We start from the raw sequence: 23,654 nt of genomic DNA on the forward strand, positions 1-23,654 counted from the left end.
CTCCCCAATACACAACCATGCTTGCACCCCTCTTCCCCAGACCTATTATCACCACCGAACTTGCCCCTATCCCGAACCTTGCACATTCTGGAATGGGCATATTTTTGGACCCACACAGCCATGTCATCAAGGTCTTGGATAGCTAACTGCAAATTACTACAAGTCCCATCTGCCACTCAGGCAGAGGGACTATTGAGAGCACGCTGGGGGTACCTCATCCCTCTTAAGTCATAGTTTAGCTGCATTTCCTCCAGCACTATAGCAGTGGGTCCATACCTCTGTAAGGACCTGAGGCTGGGGGAATACATTGCAAGAGCCTGTGCATTGCACCCGTGCTGCACTTATCGCATGTGTAATGCTCTGCAGACTTCAATGCAAAAAAATCAGTTATTATACATTGATTATGAGAACAATGTTTCCACATTTACTACTTTTTAAAACATTTTTGACTGAGCCTATGGTATTTTATCTTTCACTCTTTTTTTACATATATATTGTACACACATTTTTCCTCTTCTGCATTGAGGAGTTGGAGGAGGAATGAGGATTAGAGGAGTATCTTTTTTCTGCCTGTCCCGCCTGTGTCTTTCTTTTTATTAACTCCATCCTGATTTCTCATGTGCACCAATGGTCACACTTTTGCTAGTCTTTACTTAAATTTTAAAAAAAACACAACCCTCCTTCCCTACCCCTGCAATGTAAGCTAGATACCTGCAACCTGGTGTCTACTCATCTCTTCCTAAGGGGGAACATTGTTGATGAAATCTACTTCTGTGCTGGCCATGCCTACACAGTGACCCCCCCTTTCCCACACACAGACTTGAATGGAGTTGTACTCTACAATAGTGGCAGTACAAGCAAAGCAAAATGAATCATGTTCTTTCGGTTTAGTTTTTATTTTACCCCACATGTTTTAGTATAGCTTTGTAGAGATATGGGAGTTGTTTTCTATCACTCTGGAAAGGTGTGCATGTCTGTATAGAAAGGCTGGTTACATATAGAGCCTGAGTACACACTAGCAGAGCAGGAGAGGTGTGTGCGTCAGCATTCTATGGAAGGGAGAGACCTCTCCAGGATTTTTCTGCTGGCTGTAGGAGTTTTAGGGTCCGGTTCGCACTGACAGCCACAGGAAAGTTAAGCTACTTAAGGCAGTCTGTTTATGAAGGGCTGACAGCTTTATGGCAAGCATTAACAGTTTGAATGTTTATTGGGGCAAATGTTTGTACGGAGGATTAGCCTAGAAACCTGGGCTCTGGCCTTTAGACATTTGCAAATACTCTCAGGGATCAGATGGTGTTAAATTTTCCTTTCTTGGTTTCCATCAGTATGCCCTTTACGTGCCACTAGTGTTTTCTCTTCAAGACTGTTCTGTGTGCAGTGTCAGTTTTAGATACTAATGATGTTTTCCAGAATACACTTTACTTCAGATTTCTGTTGGACAGGGTTTATGCTCTGGCAGTCCATGCATTTTCCCCGCAAGATGTGTCTGTGGTCCCAAACAAGGCCAAACAGTGAGGCCGGGTCATTTGCGTAAGGTGGAACCCTCTAGAAGCAGCATAAGACAACTTTTTTCACCACAGTGGCCGCCTTTTCTCCCACTAGAGAGTAAAGATGAGTATGCAGGATGTTTGACAGAAGGACTAAAGCTGGCCATTCACCTATAGATTATCTTCAGATTTATCTATGGTCAGATGGAAAAAGTGCAACAGATTCCCCCATCTACACTAAACTGTGTGGATGGAGGAATCTCCCACTGGGCCAAGCTTCAGTATCTTGCTAGTTGGCCCCGTTGGCAGTCAAAATACCTGAACAATCTGATTGGATGCAGGCATTGTTGCACTTTTTCCATCTGACCATAGAGAATCTGCAGATGATCTATAGGTGTATTAGAATAAGGATGAGCGAAATTGACAGTTTTCTGTTCATTGAAATTTCTGCAAAGAATCTGGACATGATATTTCAGAAAATAAAAATGAGCTTCAGGCATATATAAAACACACAAATGAATGTAGCTCTTTTAATAATGCATTATTAAATATATTTTAAATGCAAACAGCGTAAGTACCCGAATTTCATGTGATATCATCCTCTTTGAGTCTCTGGACATCACAGCAATGTGATGAGTTAATGAAACATCTTTTTCTTGTCTTTTAGGCTGGTCTTCTACTGTTTCCTTCTATATAAAATTCATCTTGCCGGTTCATTCCCTTTAAGGGTTATTTATGTGATTCCACCACCTAGGTGAAAAAAAGTAAGACATCGTGATGTCTGTGTAGCTTTGCCCTTCTTACCTGGCATTAGAAAGACATTAGCAGGAAGCTGCCATTTCTCCTGCCAGTTTTTCTCAACAGAAGCATTTGTTCTTTTTTGTGAAGGCAAGCAAATACTTCTAATGCAGGTAAAGCCAGGTAGCAGAAGATTTATTGTGTGTCGACATCTCAGAGGAGGGGGAGGCAGAATCACGTAAGCAAATATGGGCAGTGGGTGCGGACAGATAGCTTTTAATGTCAGCAGGATAAAGTTGGCTAGGAGGTGAACGTGAGGCCGGTATTCTGTTATACTGGGATCTGGCCCTGGTATCTAGAACTGATAATTTCTAAGGTGTTTTATTCCAGGAACCATGCATGGCCATTATCAATACCAGGCTTGTACAGTAAATCAGCACAAAGTGCATCACTAATCCGCATGCAGCCAATCAGAAGTCACCTTTCATTCATCTCACTTTGATGAACTAAAATGTTATTTGCTGCTCCAGATTACTTTCCTTTGTGCTGTAAAAAGTAATGCCTGAACTATATAAAATGATTGCTGGTTGGTTGTTGTGCTTGTCTATTGAGTTAAAAAAGCTGCAGTTGGTGTAGATGGAGGCACAAATGCTAAGTCACTTAATCGATGACTATAGAAGGGAAACGGCTGCTAAAGTTCTTCTTCCGTAGTCATGTCCTCTTCCCAGCCGTTGATTGGACAATGAAAGAACAGGAGGACATTTATGGGTGCTATCCTTGTGCTCGCCCCTCCTGTTTGCTTGTTCCCAGTATTATATTAACTGGCAATAGATGTCACTAATACCTGGCTGGTTAAAAATGATCGCTGATTGGTTGCTGTTCTTGTCCATTGAGTTAAAGTTAAACTGGCGCAGAGGGAGGCAAAAAAACCCCATTATCCTGGATTCACACTGTTCCATATGCATGAAGCATGTGTTGTAATGCACATAGAGTATGTAGGTGTGAACAGGCTGAAATATACACTATATTACCAAATGTATTGGGACGCCTGCCTTTACACGCGCATGAACTTTAATGGCATCCCAGTCTTAGTCCGTAGGGTTCAATATTGAGTTGGCCCACTCTTTGCCACTATAACAGCTTCAACTCTTCTGGGAAGGCTGTCCACAAGGTTTAGGAGTGTGTCTATGGGAATGTTTGACCATTCTTCCCGAAGCGCATTTGTGAGGTCAGGTAGTGATGTTGGACGAGAAGGCCTGGCTCGCAGTCTCCGCTCTAATTCATCCCAAAGGTGTTCTGTTGGGTTGAGGTCAGGACTCTGTGCAGGCCAGTTAAGTTCCTCCACCCCTAACTCGCTCATCCATGTCTTTATGGACCTTGCTTTGTGCACTGGTGCGCAGTCATGTTGGAACAGAAAGGGGCCATCCCCAAACTGTTCCCACAAAGTTGGGGGCATGAAATTGTCCAAAATGTCTTGGTATGCTGATGCCTTAGGCCCCATTTACACTGAGCGACATGAAAATCGCGCTATTTTCCGCACGATTTTATATGTGCGATATTGCACGACTTGTCCCTATTGGGCTGTATGCAATCAGGATCAAAATTGCTCGAAATCCGCAGAAAAAAGGGTCATGTAGGAGCGACAAGCTACAGCGACGAGCTACAAGCGATATTGAGCGGCGAGATGTGAACAGCTCCATTGAAATGGATTGGAGAAGCTACATAGAGCGATGTCGCGTGGAAATATGAGCGATATCGCTGCAAAATTTGCGCGATAAATCGCTCAGTGTGCATGGGGCCTTAAGAGTTCACTTAACTGGAACTAAAGGGCCAAGCCCAACCCCTGAAAAACAACTCCACACCATAACCCCCCCTCCACCAAACGTAACACTTGGCACAATGCAGTCAGGCAAATACCGTTGGCAACCGGCACACCCAGACACGTCTATCGGATTGCAGACAGAGAAGCGTGAGTCTTCACTCCAGAGAACACATCTCCAATTTCTCTAGAGTCCAGTGGCGCTGTGCTTTACACCACTGGATCCGACGCTGTGCATTGCACTTGGTGATGTAAGGCTTGGATGCAGCTGCTCGGCCATGGAAACCCATTCCATTAAGCTCTATACGCACTGTTGTTGTGCCAATCTGAGGGCCACACGAAGTTTGGAGGTCTGTAGCTATTGACTCTGCAGACAGTTGGTGACTACTTGAGCTTCAGTATGTGCTGACCTTGCTCTGTCATTTTACGTGGCCTACCCCTTCATGGCTGAGTTGCGGGTTTTGCCAGTTCCTTCCATTTTCTTATAATACCATTAACAGTTGACCGTGGAATATTTAATAGCAAGGAAATTTCACGGAACACCTGAATCCAATGATTTGGAGGTGTATCCCAATACTTTTGGCAATATAGTGTAGTTTCACACTAAACTGCATTGCATAGATGTAAACCAACTCCATAGGAAATGATTGGATTTCCACTTGCAATACATCTTCCTGCAGCAAACTGCATGAGTTTTGCTGCATGAAACTAGACAAGTGTGAATAGGTCCTTGTAGAGTGTAGTACAGTTTGCTGCAAGAGGGGAAATAAATCCTTCTTGATCCCCAATGGCAATTGGATATTCTCTGGAATTACATTCTATAGTTTCGTGTGCATAATAGTGGCCATTTCTTTTTTGTGGCCTTAGAATTACATCCAGAACCTTTTGAAGCAATCTACTAAATCAGATAAAACCATTTCCCTTAAAAGGCTATTCCATATTTTCACAGCTCTTTCTGTAGAGAATCCTTTCTATATGGAGAGATTAAATATCATATAACATAACAGAATGCCATTTTCCTGCCGAAACATCGACGCATCCCTGCTTTCTTTCCTCGCCGCTGGGCGCTGCTGTGTATGACAGCCCGCGCTGTCCCAGGAGGCTGAGCTCTCCTGCCTGCACCGCCCTGCTCAGCCTCCTGTGACATAGCGGGCTGTCTCCGCCCCCACATCGCCATGCCGGACTGTGATAGGAGGCTGAGTGGTGTGGGAGGAGAGACGCCGGCCTCTCACAGCGCTCTCCTCCTGCAGCGCTCGGCCAGCTGTGACACTTTCTCTCCTCCACACTGGGTGAGTGCAAAATCAGTGATCGCTGAGTGTTTGTAGATAGTTGAGGATATGGTATGTTTACTATATCCTCAATTATGGATGAGTGGGAAATGATCTGCATCACCTCCTGTTCATTCATAGTTGTAGTTATAGTAAACAAACCATGTTCTCATGTTATGAATGAACAGGAGCACTCGTAGAAAAAAAGATTGAGGACTTTGGGTCCTCAATCTCTTTTTCTATTTTGAAAGGGAAATATGAAGGGTCTGTTTAGACTCCTAATATTTCCCCGAAGCACCTAAAAATAAATTAAAAAACAAAAATATTTAATAAAAAATGAATAAATAAATGTAAAAAAGTTTATTAAAAATAAAATATAATTTTTTTTGAAAAAATGAAAATAAAAAACATTTTTGTTTTCGGTATCGGCCTGACAATTTTTTTTATTTCGGTTTCGTTTCGGTTTGAAATTTCCATTTGGGTGCACCTCTAATATATAGCCCCTACCCCCTGTTAAAAAAAAGTTGTGCCTGGGCCATGACATATGTAGCTTTTCCAATAATCTGCACCTGATTACCATTTTCATCAGTACATATTTTTATTTTTTTCACTAAAGCTCCTACAGTTCCAAAGACACATTTTCCATTATTTTTTACTTTTGGCTTTATAAAATCAGAAAGACGATATATAGCGTTGAACTGCAAAAAGCTAATTTCTGAAATCGTATCGGTGTCTTCTGCAATTACACATTCTTATTTTCTTTGCATTGCCTGTTAAATAAGATTGGAAAGAGTTGGTTATGGAGTGTTAAAAATTGTAAAAAGAGAATGAGGAGATGGTGGGAGGTGGCCTGACACAGCTGTGAGGGTAAGAGCCCATCTATTTCCATGTTGCCCAGCACTGATGACAGATAAAAGATGTGGGCTGACAATGCTGAAAGGGAGAAAACTCCTCTTCCCAGGTGTGCTGTTTGTTTTGTAATGCTCTGATGCCCGTCTTTTCTCAGGTCCCACATCTAATGGGCCTCTGCCATTTTGTCGCTGCTGCTGTTTGCATTAGTTCAGGTTACTGCTACTTTATTCTTGTAGGCCTGCATCCTGCATTCTCTCCCTGTACTCGAGGAGGGGGGCTGGGATGCTTTTAAGAAAATAAAGGGGAATCATATATTTTAGTTGTCAAGGCCAAATAGAAATCAAGTGTGGCTAGAAAGGTGGGTGTTACTTAGATATTTCACTGGCAGAGTGCAGGATGTTCCTCTGGCAGGTTCCATGATAAATCAAAGGGAAAGCCATGCTTGTAATTTGTTCATACTGTTAACTGTGCTTTCTCCAGAGTGAGCACTCATACATTAATCATCATTATTGATGTACTGTTTACTTTATGAACAAGAGTTCATATAACTCAGGCTCATTATTAGGTCACAATTGTTTTAGAATATGGAAAAGCCATTGCATACTCACAGGTGCAGTGAAAGGTAGATCTAAACCCAAACTGGGTGTGTTTTCGATAGCTGAGGCATAGTGCATTATAAGCAATTTCCTTTTTTTTTTAAGTTGGCCTTTGACTTCCTGCACAAAAACAAAAAAACTATTTCCAGGGGGATCCCACTCACACCCAATGTATATGTATTCACTGCTGCATCTTCCTTGGTTTGTAACCTAAACACAAGCATATCCTTTTTAAGGAACAAAATGGCTAAAGAAGATACTGAATGAACCAGGAGTGAACAATGTCCTGATGAAGCCCCATAGTGGGAGGGGCGAAACGCATAGACGTTTTCCTCTCTAGACGGGCAACTTTCCACTCATTGAGCTGAAAGAAATGTTTGCAAAAGATGGATGTGTATGACAAGTGCATGGTACGGTTATGGATCAAGCAGCACTGCTGAAGATGTTCCAGTCTTGAGAGGCTGGCATGTATATATTATTTGAGTGACTTTCTACATCAGGAGATGGTATGTTTACTATATCCTCAATTATGGATGAGTGGGAAATGATCTGCATCACCTCCTGTTCATTCATAGTTGTAGTCATAGTAAACACACAATGTTCTCATGTGCACCAGTGAACCGTGTGTACTAGTACAACTGCTTATGATCATTGCCAACCTGTGTATGATGCAGCAGATAGGATTAGAACCATAGGCAGCATATTTGGAATCTGCATAGATCTGCTGAGGTACGTTGCAAGCAACTTTCAAGCCCCCTTGCAGTCCGCTGTTTGAAACTGGAAACACAGAAGTAAATGATAAAATTAGCGGTGTTGCAGAGGAAGGGCAGACTTTGTATCCATTTGGAATTAACAAAGATCTAAGCATCAAACGTTATATGTAAGAGTTTAGTCAAGCATAACACATAAAGGGTGTGCAGTGTCATCAAAGCGGAATACTGATGTATGTGAAGACCCAGTAGGAACTTTTTACATGGCTTCATATGATGTTCAGCCGGTGAACTGTGTTTTAGAAGGAAGAAGGAATTTTAATCATGGAGATTATTTGAATGATACAGTTTAAAACGCTGTCTCGGTATTATAAAAGGTCATAGCGCTGTTCACACTAGTATCAGCGCAATTTATCATCCATTTGGTGTAATGGTTAAAGTATATGATTCAACTGAATGAATGTGGTCTGCCCAGGTGTGTAGGCGTGTGTGGTGCGGTGTCAATAGGTTTTTGGTGATGGTGTTGTATTAAGAAAGAGTTGCTACCTTTGAGTTAAACTGCGATAAGCACTCCTGGTTCATCTAGTAACTTCTTGTTCCTTCAAAATTACATTTTCTTTATACGCTTTGACTTTCTACAGCCTGTTTTGCAGCCACTTCTGGTCTGCGGTGTAACTGGCCATAGCAATGTACCTCGGCATAACTCAATTGCAGGACTGAGAAAGAGTGTGACTTCTGGCATTGCAGAAAAATGATCACTCAAACAAGTGTTTGGGTTTAGTTATGCTTAAAAGAGATATATGGACAACAAATCAGAGGTCAGTAGACAAATGTAGTAGCCATTTTACAACGTTTTAGGAGGGTGCTGCACTCCCTTATTCTGTGTTGTACAATGTCTTGCTCATGGTCGAAAGTGCTGGTGCCCAACCTGCGGCCTGAGGGCCACATACAGCCCTTTGGTGTTTGCAGTGCAGCTCTTGGGCCCAAACAGTCAGCAGTTGTCAGGAAGCAGGGGGTGTTACCTCTGCTCGAGGACCGCGGGCACGGCGCAGGGCATGGGTTCCCCTTCAGCCTGGTAGAACTCCTGGTGCCTGGGTTGCGGGTGCGCGAGTCGCGCGGCGGGTGTGCGTGCACTGTACGCAGGCTGCACGCGCATCCCTGGGAGCGCGTGCATAGCGCTCCTACGGCGTTAGGGCTATCAGGTGTGGGCCATGCTGGGGGAGGTTCCCAGCACACACCTTCCATCTCTCTCGCCTCCCCTGCCCGGGGAGTGAAGCCTCCTGGTTGCCTCGGTGACCGGGGGGTGGTCTTACCTCCCCTGGCTATAAAAACCTGGCCTCAGCTCTGGCTTATTGCTGAGTTATTCCACCTTATGTTGATCCTATTGTTGCCTGTTGGCCTCCTTCGTTGTACTTCCTGATTACCGAAACCTTGGACTGTCTATCGCCTCTGAACCATCGCTGCCTGCCTCAACCCGGACTGGACTTTGACTACTCTCTTGGATTGCCCCTAATCGTACTTCGTTTTTGGACTTATCGGGCGCTTCCTGCCAGTGGGTTCCTTACCACGCTACTAGCTCCCGGGTACATCTGACAGCAGTGGGAGCATTCATTTGTAAAGGGGACGTAGCAGTGATCTCTTACAGTCTCATGTAACATGTCCCTGTCTACTACAGCATGTCTCCAGTCTCCAAGCATTCCTGTAACACAGTCTATGACCAATTCCTATGGTAAGTCTGAAAAATATGTATTTTGTATTGCATTTGTATTGCATTGTATTTGCATTACATATAATGGATATTATGTGTGGTGATGTCAGGGGCCACAGTTAATGCCCACCATTCATAATAAGTTGACTACCAAGGGTGAATACTGTTGCGCCAAATGTGAGCTAGTTGTTTGTTGGGAAACCCAGATTCTGGATCTAAACAATAAACTGGCAACACTGCGGAGCATAAAAAAGAAAATGGAAAAGAGTCTGGATCGGATGCATCAGGTTCTCGTGGAGGGGGCTCTGGAGGAGCAGGATCCTGTGGTGTGTAGCTGGGTTACTGTTAGAAGACGGGAAAGAGGGAAGAGTGCAAGAGAGGCAAGCCCTGATTTAATACTCCCCAATATGCCAGATTGCAGGATATTGAGGATATTAATTCAGGGGTGGTATTGCTGGAGCAAGACACTTCCCCTATCTGCAGGGGGAGTGACTGCTCCAGTAAGGATTGGGAGCAGGATGGAGGAACATGAGAGACGGATTTTGGTGGTGGGGGACTCTATTATCAGAAGGACAGACAGGATAATCTGTCATCGGGACCGCGAACGTTGAACAGTCTGTTCCTTACAGGGGGGCTCGTGTTCGGCACATTGCGGAACAGATGGACAGGTTACTGGATGGGGTTGGGCATGACCCAGCTGTTATGGTACACATCGGCACCAATGACAAAATTGGAGGCAAATGGAGTGTCCTAAAATACACTTTCAAAAACTTAGGTGCTAGGTTGAAGAAAAGGACCTCCACGGCAGTATTTTGTGAAATACTGCTGGTGCCAAGAGCCACTCCAGAGAGGCAGAGAGAAATAAGGGAACTGATTACCTGGCTGCGGAACTGGTGTCAGAAAGAGGGCTTTGGGTTCATGGAGAACTGGGCTGACTTCTCATTTGTTTACTGGCTCTATAGCAGAGATGGGCTGCATTTAAATGGGAAAGGTGCAGCGGGAATGGTTAAAAGACTGGAGGAGATTTTAAACTAAAAGAAGGGGGGGGGGAATAAAAAATGGGGATAATAAACATAGAGCAAGTTACTAAAGGGCCATTTAATATAGAGGGCAATAATACAAGGGGGGGGCAGCTCCTCTAAATTGTTTGCTAGAAGCCTGGCAAACAATTAAGGGGAGCATGAACGTATGTTACTCGAAAAGGACTTTGATATAGTGGGAATAACAGAAACTTAGCTAGACAGCTCACATGACTGGACAACTAATGTACAAGGGTACAACCTATACAGGAGGGATAGGGTTGGTAGAAGGGGGGAGGGGTATGCATGTACAGTATGTGAAAAGCAATCTTACCGTGCACATACGAGATAACCTCACGACAGAGAATTGTGATGTGTTGAGTATTTGTGGCTAGAACTGGATAAGACTGATTCTAGTTGTAAACCTATTATGGGTGTGTGTTATAAACCCCCAGACATAAGGGGAGAGGAGGAGGATCACCTACATTCCCAAATAGAAATAGCTGGGAAGAAGGGAAATGTTGTTATAATGGGTGACTTCAATTATCCGGACATTGATTGGTCACATGGAACCGCTGATTGTATAAAGGCTGGCCGTTTTCTAAACCTGTTGCGGGACAATTTCATGGATCAGATGGTTGTTTTCCGGACCAGGAAGAATGCAATTGCAGATCTATTAATCACAAATAATGCGGACCTAGTTGCAGACATACCGATTAGGGATACATTGGGTAATAGTGATCATAGGGTGATTACTTTTAATGTTGGGTACAGAAAAGAGAAGTGTGTTGGTTTAACAAGAACGCTAAATTTCAAAAAGGCCAACTTTGATAAGCTGCGTCATCTAGTGTATGACACTAAATGGGACAAATAATTTCTAACAATGAACACTAATGAGAAGTGGGATTGTTTCAGGAATACATTGCACAATACTATTACCAAGTACATACTGTTGGGTAACAAAAATAAAAGATCGAGAGCTAATCCTGCATGGCTCAATAAACCGGTAAGACAACGCATCAAAGAAAAGAAGCTGGCAGTTAAGAAATATAAGATGGAGAGGACAGCATTTGCATTCCAGAACTACAAGGAATGCAATAAGGTATGTAAACATGAAATCTGGGCAGCTAAAATAGATTACGAAAAGCATATCGCCACAGTCTGTAAGAAGAACCCCAAAAAATTCTTCCAATATATAAACAGTAAAAATTTAAGAAAAGAACAGGTAGGCCCAAAAAAAGATGAGAATGGGAGATTAATCACAAACGACCGGGAGAAGGTTGAGGTATTGAATTAATTTTTCATGTCGGTGTACACTAAAGAAAAAGACGGTTTTAATGGGTTTTATGGAGATAAGAATGTAAGTAGCTTAGTGTGTAAGATACCGCAATGGTTGACGGAAGCCGGGGTTCAACGCAGACTAGAAAAACGTAATGCAAATAAATCGTTAGGACCGGATAACCTGCACCCCAGGGTACTTAAAGAGCTCAGCCATGTTATAGCAAGACCATTATTCCTCATTTTCAAGGACTTCTAAATGACTGGAAGGGTACCAAGTGACTGGAGTAAAGCAACGGTAGTAGCAATATTCAAAAAAGGCTCAGGATGCCAAGCAGGGAACTACAGACCAGTCTCTCTAAAATCAATAGTATGCAAACTATTTGAGGGAATGATAAATTACTATTTGGTGGATTTTGTTCGTGACAAAGGTATAATAAGTGATAATTAGCATGGATTTATGAAGGCCCATTCTTGCCAGACCAACCTACTAACATTCTACAAAGAAGTGAGTAGAGGTCTGGATGGAGGAAAGCCAGTGGATGTGGTATACCTGGATTTTGCAAAAGCATTTGACACAGTACCGCATCAATGGCTAATACACAAACTTAAATCTATGGGCATAGATGACAGTGTGTGTGTACATGGATAGAGAACTGGCTACAGCAATGTGTCCAGAGAGTATTAATAAATGGCTTTTTCACATTGGTCTAAGGTCGAGAGTGTCGTGCCTCAGGGTTCTGTACTAGACCCAATACTGTTTAACCTGTTTATTAATGATATTGGGGAGGGTGTTAATAGCCATGTTTCTGTGTTTGCAGATGATTCTAAAATTAGGAGGGTAATAGACATGGGCTTAGACACTATAACATTACAGGAGGACATGAATAAAATAGGGGAGTGTGCAACTATATGGCAGATGAGGTTTAATACTGAAAAATGTAAAGTAATGCCTTTTGGTGTTAAAAACAGGCAAGCAGAATACACATTAGGGTACTCCACTAGGGAAGTCAGCAATGGGAAAATATTTGGGGGTCATAGTAGACCACAGATTGAATAACAGCATGCAATGCCAGGCTGCGGCAAACAAAGCTAGCAGAGTACTGTTTTGCAATATAAAGGGAATGTACTGTAGAGACAAATATCACACACACAAAAGGTAGTGGGTTTTTTGAAGGTACGAAACCACACTATTGTAATATTCAATATTTTATTTTTACAAAATTTAAAAGGCATTAAAAGATTGCAGAAACATCTGCATCGGAAAATAAATGATTCACAATGTTTTATTGTTTTGGCATAATAAGTAACCTCCCAGGTCTCCCCCATGATTCAGAAGAAAGCTTGATATATCACAGATTAAGTGGATTTTCATGAACAATATTAACACTTAAAGATTATGATTCTGTCACGGGGGCCACGTACCTGAGGTGAGACCGAAGTAGTGGGGAGGCCTCCCTTGCACCTAGGGTCCTTGAAGTCTCTGGAGATGGAAACAGAGACTTGGTGGACACCGAGTGGCACGGGTGCCAGGGGTGCGCAGCACCGTGCAAGCCTTAGTCCGAGATCCGAGCCGAGTTCAAGTCCACTCTGGCAACGAAGAACACAAGGATTAATCAGAAAAATGGTCGAGATCCAAGCCGGGGTCGGTTCCAATCTGGCAGCTGAGTACAAAAGGAGCAAAGAAGTAGAATGGTCAAGGTACAAATCCGAGGTCAATGGCAGGAAGCAATCTGGAGTAGTCAAATAGGTTTTCAGGTCACAACAAGTTCAGACAGATCACACACTAGCACAGGAACATGGGGGGACTGAAGATAATTGCCCGCTATATGCTGACTGCGCAGAGCAGCGTTGCAGCCAGGATGGATCCTGACAATACTGTCAGGATTCACCCAGCTACCTGATTGACAGCTCACTAGAGGCAGAGCCAACTGTGCCCACTCCCTCCCCCGTATGTCCCTCCAGTCAGCACTGCAGCAACAGAGAGGGGAGGGGAATCCCTGCAGGGAGAGATGACTGACAGTGGTATGTGATCATTCAGTTCTCGATCTATAGAGCCGGCATGTGACAGCTGCAGTGTCACACGTCGGCTCTAACTATTGGATGAGCGTATTTCACTCATCCCATAATTCTCCTTTAATAATTATTAAATCATCAGTGCTGTGCCCACAACTGTTAAACTTTTGCCAGACTTGAAGAACATTCAAGTATTAACATATTCTTTACAAGCAATAAATGAGCTTTAAAACAAACTCCCACTGACCTCCATAGCAGCAGGAACTTTGGAGGAATTAATCCTCAAATTTCACAACAGAAGCACTAAAGGTATTCAAACCCTGTCAGCAACTCAGCTGTCCCTACTCCCCCCATCTATTAGTGACTTGGCAGCCTCACAGCCTTCTAATCTCTAATGTAAATAAAAAATAGGTGCTCCGAGAGGGGGAGCTGAGCTTCTAGGAAGTCCATAGCTTGGCAACAGGTTCACTTTAAGATCCGAATTCCAAGCTATGCTCCAAAAGAAGTGATGGGAAATCTTTACAACTGGGACCACAAACAAAGAATGAAAACACGTTTTTAGCAGAGTAGGGAAGAGTTGCAACTTCTGACAAATTTATTGTTCTCCATGTCTTCCTGCCCCAGTGACAACTGTTTCTTGCCCTAGTGTCACAGAGACTGGAAGTGGTGGATACAAAAAATCTAGGCTTTAAATGATTGTTTGGTTGAGATAACCAAATAAAATTTGATATAGCTGCATTATATAACAACTTATCTTTATCGGTTAACAGGTTGCTTGGCTTCTACAAAGGAATACTTCCACCTATCCTGGCAGAGACTCCAAAACGGGCAGTAAAAGTAAGTAACCACTTCCACCGTTTTATGAAGATTTGTAGTGGTTGCTATGGGCGGGTGCTCATTTAAAGATAGATACAGATTTAAAGTGGGAGATATTCTTAAACAACTTCATTCATTAACAAGGCTGCCTAACTTTTAATAGCCAATTAGATGTAAGCATTTATCAGCTCGGTTCTATTAAAAAAAGACCTTACCCACAGAGCTCATCAGTCCATCAGCGAATTCTTTCTAACTTCAAAACTAAAATTGGAATTTTTACTTTCACCTTCATAACAACTAATAATAAGGTCATAGGCATATAGAAGGTCATTTTCTAAGGAGGAAAGAGTGAAGAGAGGATGAGGATAATGGGGAAACAAGACTAATCGAGATAATAAGACAAGGAAAAGGGGGGAAAGATTTAAGTAGAAGATAAGTAAGAAATAGAAGAGGAAAGGAAGAAAAATGAGTACGAAACAAGATATTGATTTTCAATTGCAATCATTTGTATTGAGTTTTAAGTTTAAACAAAATAGGAACTAGAGAATCAGTTACAGAGAATGGAATGGAAACATGAATATGACATTGGATAGCAATAAATGCAGTTACATAAATAATATTCACTATTTTGTGGTTCATGAACCTGAATAAAAAGGGTCTACAACCTCAGTTTCTAAATGAGAGGGCCAAGAAGCCCCCTGGAGAATTTAGAGATATGTCAGCTGAGATAGATATGATGAGGTAATGTAGGGACAGAACACAACAGTGGGTTTATTCATTCCCAGAATTGGCATACATGAAAACAGAATCAAAGAGCAAAAGAGTGACAGAAACTGACAGCAGTTGGTGAAGAATCAGAGGTGGGGAGTTTAGAAATGGGGGAAAGAGAGGAAGGGGAGTGCAGTGCTTGGAGTTTCCATCTCTTCATGATAGGAAAGTCATAAAGCTTTCAGTAGGAAGCATTGGATAATAGCATTGGATCCAGGGGTTCCAATCCCTGAGAAACCTCACATGTGCATCTGTCAACAAAACATATTGCTTTTCACACTTATCTCTACGTACAATGCATCACACAGGAACAGATCCACAGTATCTACATTAAATGTGGTTAAGCCCAAGAAAATGATGTCCCTCTAATTCCACCCAAGATGAATTACTTTAAAGTCATTGCTATTTATGAGTACTGCTTCATTAATGTAAAAAGCCTTGCTGTACCTTTAATCAACACTGCACTTAACTTAAAAAACGTGTCTATTAGTTCAAATGAAACAACTCTTTGTAAAAAAAATGACCGTTAAAATAGTTGACATTGACAATTCTTACACCGTTCATAATCCCCTAGTCTTGCCAACGTTTTCCATGTTAATTTTGTTTTCACTCTGATTGTGCGGTTAGTAGTACTTTTGTTTCCGTATTTGTTCTTTGTTTTGGGATATGAAAATGTAACCCACATGGATTATGTAACCCAAAAGACTTACTGTACACAGGCAGAGTAATGGATTTCGTTCTTTTTTTTTTTTTTTAAGAAAGGGTTAAAAACTAGCAATTGTCAGTTAACAGGGGAATTGACCTCTGACCAAATCATCAGAGACGTTTGTTAAATGAAAAGGAAACTAGAAATTCGTCTCCTGTTCTGTAAAACAAATTCTCTATTTACATGTCATGCAAAGCTTTGCTTTACCTGTGCTATTTACATAACGTTGAAATTACCATGGGAAGCAAATCAGAACTTTTGGCAGCTCTGCAATGAGCACAAGAAGAACTGGAAAATTGACTGCAACCTTCAACTCTTTGTTTGTAATAGAAAATAAATTCCATTAACCATGTATCTTCGAAAATGTCATACCCAACTGCACAATTGTTTTGTGTTACCAGCAGACTAGAACAGGTCGCTTCCTGTCACCTTGCTATATTTAAAGAAAAAAAATACCTCACTGCTGCTGTCTAGATTGCCGATTTTTTTCATTATTGTTGAGGTGGTAGAGATTGCAATCTCTTAAGTTGGCCCTTTAGGTTAACATGTATGATATTTTTTGGAAATTAGAGGACCAAAGAACAATGGGCCTCATATGTAGATAACATTTCTGAGGAATAACATCTCCTGCAGCCCATAGTAAAATATGCCTAAATTCCTGCATACATGGGTTTTTGTTTGCATCAGAGCTGCTTTTCTCCCCATACAAGTCAATGGGATCAAGTGAAAAGCAGCATAGAAACAGGTCAGAAAAATATCAACTGCTAGTCAAATGCACCTGTAAGTGTCAGAGACCACCTGTTATTGTGCATGCGTGTGGTCCCGTTTTCCATACCATTGGAAAATGGGGACATGCGCGTGCACCACGTAACGAAAAAGCGCACCAAATGGCGCACAGGAAGAGAAGCGGTGCCCTAATGGATCACACTATTTAAGCCAAGCCTGCCTGTCTCCGAATTGCTGGATTGTCTTTGAAACGTCAAAACCATTTGACTCCTCCACTCTGAACAATCTAAAAAACCAATCATGTCTGTTTTTGAATCATGTTATTGTAATACTATGTTTATTCATCTAATTATGTATCTCTGATTTGGTTATTTAATAAGTGGAGTGAGTCTCTTAGGAGATATCTGATCAACTGGTTTTCATCAATTCATTTTATCTGAATTGAATATATTTTTAACCCCTTCATGACTGAGGCCCTTTTTTCAATTTTTGCACCCATGTTATATTCCACATTTTAGGCCTGAAAATGACGTAAAACCCCCCAACATTATTAATAAATAATATTTTTTACTCTTCATCACCTTGGTATTGTTATTTGGTACCTTAAAAACCCATCTTTTTCTCTTTATGATTACTACTATTTTTAGGGGTGTGGTACCCTATACTCAGGCCCTGGCCATAAATTTGATTGTTTGAAAGTGCATCTAAAGCCAAAACATTTTTTTAGATATAGTAGGAAATTGATAGAACTCCAGTCAGCTTTTTATTGCTATCTCTGTTACTTTTAGGGAGATATACTCTCTATTTGTCTCCATTGTCACAGGGACTAAAAGTGAGGGAAAATCCAAAATGTTGAGTTATTTGCCCTAGGCTGGCTAAAGTCTTAGAATGGTCCTACAGACAGGTGTTTGGGGGTCTGTGTTAACTGGCATGTAAGAAAGAAATTTGGTTTTAAGGTAAACACGCAATTGGAGAATGGCAGACCTGTATGGACACAGTAAATCTGTTATCTGATAATTTGCTCAGGAGCACATACTTAGTTAGAAGTTATGACCTGCAATACTACAGTGACATACATTATTTTTGGTGCTCCTTGTACAGTCGATGTCCCTTCTATACAGAAGTGATTTAGAACATTCATGTGCACTGCCGAACACTTTCTCTCACGCACCAGATATGAACACAAATCTGGACCCTTCACTGTTAAGTTCTGTATTGTTCTGAGTTGTCCATCTTTGGAGTCCACCACAGGTTCTGGAGAAGGTTTTTGGAAAGAGCAATAACTTTGAAAAAACCTGCTACCAGCCTAAACAATTGCAGGTAAAAGCACAGAAAAAAACAAGTATTTTAAAAGCTTATTTGCAGTGTTTTTCCTTTCCATAAATGATTTTGCAATGTGACTTTAAATGTGCAAGAAAATTTGACTACTCTAGCAGAGTCAATTTCCTAGCACAGCCTCTCCCATCTTTCATGTCATAGCCCTCTCCTATCCTAAGAGTGTCAGATACTGTCTGTGCTGGCCCAGCTTCCCCACTCCTTCCCTCACCTTGCCAGGGGAGAAGTGAAGGAGAATACTGTAAAGTATCACTTTAATCACAGCTCTGAGTCTACTGGGGCTGCTGACATTACATACAAGATGGCGGCTCCCAGTAGCAGTCCCAGGGCTTTTGGATGTTTAGATAGTCACCGAGCAAAATGACAGGAAGAAATAGGAGGAGGGACTACATGACTTGGTGGACATGGGAACAAGAATGGGAGGGGTTCTAGGTCAAGGTTTTTCTTTAAACAAAACAGGTCACTTACCTGATTGGTCGAGTTATAGATGGGACAGGAGGGGCATCGCAGTGATCCGAGAGGGCGGAGAATTTTCCGGGTCAGTTGGGATCCAGCACACGGCAAACGAACTTCACTTCCCTTCACGGTGTTACAGATTCTGTGAAGAAAATGGCAGATTTAGGTGATTTAATGGCACAACTCGCAGCTGCTGCGGCTGAACATGGATCAGACTGGCTGCAAGGCCAGGTTGCCAGCATCCTGCAAGATGTGCAGCAGCCTCCTGCAGAACGGCCCCCACGTGCGAGGAGGTCCAGGCCTCCTGCACGCTTCTCTCCTGAGACCGGATCCAGTTATGGGGCTCTGCGCCGCTTTAGGAGCCCCTCCAGGGACCCTCCAGGTCCACCGCCCAAGCGTGCACCTGCGCTGAGAGGCAGTGGGGCTGGGAGGAATCCTCCCCATCGGCGTAGCCCCAGGGCGAGGGTGACGTCCAGGCATCATGTTGCCTCTCCCACTTCAGCTGTTCAGGAGCTCCCGGCCGCCTCATCTGGCGAGGCTCCGGTCAGTGAGGCGGCTCGGCGTGGGAAAAGATCCGCTGCGGGTGCCGGCCAGGCCTGTGATGCGGCCGGCGGCCCCTCCCCCTTCTCCAGCACTCGGCGAGGGCTGTCTGCCACAGTGCCTGACCCCGCAGCTGCAGTTCTGAGCAGGCGCCGCACGGGGCAGCCTACTACGTCAGGCAGGCCCTCTGGCCCCAGAAGAATTCGCTCTGTGATCGTCGGCGGTTCGGCCGGGACGGCGGCTGCAGGGTGCGCTGCGCCTGGGCAGCCTGGAGGTCGGCAGATGGACGTTGCCAAGCGCGAAGAGGAGAGATCTGAAGGTGAGGTGTCGGCCTCAGAAGACGTGCATCTGGACGGACGGACACAGCAGGCTGCTGGAGCCACGGCTGTTGGGGCGGGCCCTAGTCAGCCCGGTAAGACTTCTTATCCTTATATTTCCATGCCAACTGTTGTGGGGGATTTTGTGCATAGTGTTAGGAGGGGGACACTAGCAGAGGTGGGGACTGACCCTCAGGTTAGCACAGGTCAGGCCGTCTCAGGTTTAAGGAGGGCTGTGTCGGGCACCCCTGATTCTGGGGAGGTAAGGGACCTTTTGTTAGGGCTGCGTGCTCTTTTAGGCCAGTTCTCTGGGGGCCCCACGGCGGTGGCGCCCGTGGAGGTCTGGTTGGTGAGGGCGTCCACATCTGCAGTGGGTTCCTCTGCCGCAGTCGGCGGGCTCGGGACAGGAGCTGGCGTTGGGACACAGGCGGGACAGACAAGGCCTAAGGTAAGTACGCCTGGGCCGCTGGAGGGATGCACACAGGTGAATCACGCAGCTGCAGGTAAAAGGGGGATGGCATTCGTCTTGCGGATGCGGCGCAAGGTGAAGTTTGTGTGTTTCGAGGGACCTTTAGGGTCACATTTGAAGGGGGAAGTTCAGGAAAAAATCTGGAAGGGTGAGTATGTGGAGATTTTTACTCTTCTTCCTTTGGAGAAGTTCAATTTGGACAGAGTCAAACCGGAGGAGAGTAAAAAAGAAGACGAAGAGAAGCGGCTCTGCCGCCTCATTCCTCGCACTTTTGCTAATTGGCTGCAGGCGTTTGCAATTTTAGCTAGCGTAATAGGGGAAAAGACGCCTGAACATTATTCCACTCTTTTTTGCTATATGGATGCGATTGGTGAGGTGCATTGCGTGTACAGGGGGGTGGCGTGGCTCCGCTATGACGAACAATCTCGTCAGCGGATGGCGATTCGCCCGTCCATCAGATGGGATCACAAGGACATCAGCCTCTGGATGAGGCTGATGACCTCTGCTAGGACGCCTTCCCCCTTTTTTCCAGGGTTGGCCGGGGGTTCTGCTACCTCAGGACAGCCGGCCGCTAAAAAAAAAGGGGTTTTGTTGGCAATTCAACGAGGGAACTTGTCGGTTTGGAAGTGGTTGTCGCTTCAAACACCAATGTTCCGGATGTGGGGGGAGCCACGCCTTATCAAAATGTTTCAAACAAGCGAAGGGTCGTGCCAGCGATGCTGCGGGAAAAAGGGAGGACTCCGGTGATGGTAGGAAGGATGTTGCCTTTCCTAAGTAGGTATCCGGATAGGGCGGCGGCCCGCCTACTTGAGAGGGGTTTTTTGTCTGGTTTTAGGATACACTGTTCTTTGTCTGTCGTCCCCCCAGTTCCTGCTAATTTGAAGTCAGCTTTGCAACAACCGACTGTTGTGTCGGACAAGCTTTTTAAAGAGGTGCGCTTGGGACGCATGGGGGGTCCTTTTTCAGCTCCTCCCTGGAGGACCTTGTGGTTTGGCCTTTGGGGGTGGTAACGAAAAAGGAACCCAACAAGTTTCGATTGATACATCATTTGTCATACCCCAGAGGCGGCTCGGTTAATGATGCTATTGATCCAACACTAAGTGCGGTGTCTTACATGTCTTTTGATGCAGCCGTCTCTTGGTTTTCGACGGTGTGGTTGGGGGGCTTTGCTAGCGAAAACAGACATCGAGTCCGCCTTTCGGTTGTTACCGGTCCACCCGGATAGTTTTTCGTTACTTGGCTGCATGTGGCAGGGATCTTATTTCATGGACCGGTGCTTGCCGATGGGTTGCTCGATTTCCTGTGCCTTGTTTGAGACGTTTATTTCTTTCTTGGAATGGGTGATCAGAGATGTTTCCGGTATCAACTTGATCATTCATTATTTAGATGATTTCCTTTGCATTGGCCCTCCTCATTCTAACTTGTGTGGGGTGTTACTAGCGACGTTGCAACATGTGGCGTCATGCTTTGGAGTCCCCCTGGCGCAAGACAAAACTGAAGGTCCCGTCACAGAGATTAGTTTTTTGGGTATCGTGATCGATTCCCTAACAATGGAGTGTTGCCTCCTGGACGACAAATTGTTCGCCCTTCAGGCGGAGATCCAGGAGACCATTGGTAAACGGAAAATTAAATTGCGGCTGTTGCAATCCCTGCTGGGTAAACTAAATTTTGCTTGTCGGATTATGCCTATGGGGAGGGTCTTTTGTCGTCGGTTAGCTGCAGCTACTGCCGGGGTCTGGGCGCCGCCGCATTTTGTTCGGTTGACGCAGGAACATCGCGCTGATTTGCGGGTCTGGCATATGTTCTTGAAATCGTTCAATGGACGATCCTTGTGGATGGAGGGCACACTTAGCAATGCTGATTTGGAGTTGTTTACGTATGCGTCCGGGTCCACAGGGTATGGGGCGTATTTTCATGGTCGTTGGAGTGCGGAACCATGGCCTGGGCGTGGGCGGGCGAAGGATTTTTGAAGAATTTAGCTCTGCTGGAGCTAGCGGTTGAGATCTGGGGGCCTTTCTTCCGAGACAACAAGGTGCGATTTAACTGCGACAATATGGGGGTAGTGCAGGCTATCAATACGGTTTCTGCTTCCTTGCCGCCGGTGGTGCGTTTGTTGCGTCACTTGGTTTTGCGCTGCTTACAACATAATACGTTTATCTATGCAGTCCACTTGCCGGGGGTTCATAACACTCTAGCAGATGCCTTATCTCGTTTCCAGTGGGACAGGTTCTGTGCGTTGGCACCGGGAGCGGAGCAACATGGGGTTCCTTGTCCGCAGCAACTGTGGAGGCTTCCTTGGGAGTGATTGGGGAACTGTTCAAGCAGTCAGTGAGCCCGGCAACGTGGTCTGCATATGTAAAGGTATGGCAAGAGTGGTTTCTGTTACTTCAGGAAGTCGGCGCCATTGATCTGGGGAAGGTAGGTGCCGAATTGGTTCTGTATTTTATTGCTAGCAATAGTTTGCAAGGTGGGTCTGCAGCTTCCGTCAGCAAGAAGCTCTCCGCTTTGGCGTTTCTGTTCAAGCTGCAAGGTTTTCAAGATTTCACCAAAGATTTTGTGGTGAGGCAAGTAGTAAAAGGATTTCGTAAGGGACAGCGTCATATTGATTCGCGTAGGCCGGTTACTTTTGAGATTTTGGAGAACATAGTAAGTTGTCTTCCGCGGTGCTGCTTTTCCGATTTTGAGACGTTGCTTTTTCAGGTGGCCTTCTCGTTGTCTTTTTTTGGGGCTTTTAGGATCGGGGAATTGATTAGTTCCTCCAAGTGGGCCCAGGGGGGTATCTTGTCCCATGACGTTGTTCTGTCGCATGATTCCGTTCGCATTCCGATCCGGCGCTCTAAGACCGATCAGTAGGGGAGAGGTGCATGGGTGAAGCTTCATCGGGTGAGCGGTTCCCCATTGTGTCCGGTTCAGGCGGTAGAAGAATTTTTGGTGGTCCGCCCAGCACAGCCGGGCTCTTTCTTAATTCATGTCAACGGTTCTGCTTTATCCCGTTTTCAATTTACTTCGGTCTTTCACTTGTGTCTGGCTGGGGTTGGCTTGGACGCTACACAATTTTCATCCTATTCGTTCAGAATTGGGGCCGCTACGGAGGCGGCAAGATGGGGTTTGGGCGAGACCGCCCTCAAACGCATAGGTAGATGGGAGTCCAACCGTTATCGCCTGTACGTCCGTCATCAATTTGTGTAAGCTATAATGTTGTGGCTTTCTTCTGCATTTTGTTTGTTGTTATTGTTTTCAGGTGGTGGGCCATGCCTTGTCTGGATCCTGGGACATTCTTATGTGTTCTGGGGGGCCAGGCGGGCTGATGTTCGTCCTGATGGGAGACAACTTGGAGTTCCAAGGAGCGTGGCCGACGTACGATGGATTTGTGGGCCGGGCATGCTGTGGAGCAGGGTGGTCCCGGAACTGCATAGTGTCGCACAGTTAGATAGGGCTCCCGACATCCCGACATTTTACTCCTGCACGTTGGTGGGAATGACCTGGGTTTACGAACTATAAGGGAGCTGATACGTGATGTAAAGTTCGACTTTTTGCGACTTCGTTCAGCGTTTCCTGACACATTGTTGGTGTGGTCGGAGATTGTAGCTCGCGCATCCTGGCGTTTGGCCAGGTCGGTGGAACGGCTGAACAAGACACGGATAAAGGTGAACAAAGAGGTGGGCTGATTTTTTGAGAGGAACGGTGGGCTTGTCATCCGGCATAGGGAGTTAGAAGTGGATACTCGCCAGTATTTGCGAGGGGATGGCGTTCACCTCAATGCGGTGGGCACAGATATGTGGTCCCTGGGCCTTGAGGAAGGAATTCAGAGAGCTCTTTAGGTGTGGCGGGGCAACCAAGTGTAAGGTCTCACACTTGGTCGCCGTGGCGGAGTCAGCAGACAGGGCTGACAGTCAAATGTGTAAAAGGTCTCTGCAGCAATTCGGTGTTTGTCCCTGAGCCGGTGTATTGCGGCTAGGGGCCTTGGTAATAGTATGCAGAGACCGATGCTTTAGGGTAACGGTGTCCATGGGTATGTATATATATATAT

At 44.6% G+C, this 23,654-nt stretch overlaps 1 protein-coding gene across 1 annotated transcript in view; it reads left to right on the top strand.

Annotated features, from left to right (window-relative positions):
• SLC25A21 (solute carrier family 25 member 21) overlaps positions 1–23,654 on the top strand; it is a 151,491-nt gene that overhangs the window by 52,886 nt on the left and 74,951 nt on the right. Inside the window, exon 3 of the mRNA XM_018572080.1 lies at positions 14,262–14,328. Within this exon, the coding sequence (XP_018427582.1) occupies positions 14,262–14,328 (67 nt within the window). The remainder of the gene's footprint in view (positions 1–14,261; positions 14,329–23,654) is intronic.

This window comes from Nanorana parkeri, unplaced genomic scaffold (assembly GCF_000935625.1).
Source record: "Nanorana parkeri isolate BGI_ZX_2015 unplaced genomic scaffold, ASM93562v1 scaffold1928, whole genome shotgun sequence".
NCBI lineage: Eukaryota > Metazoa > Chordata > Amphibia > Anura > Dicroglossidae > Nanorana > Nanorana parkeri.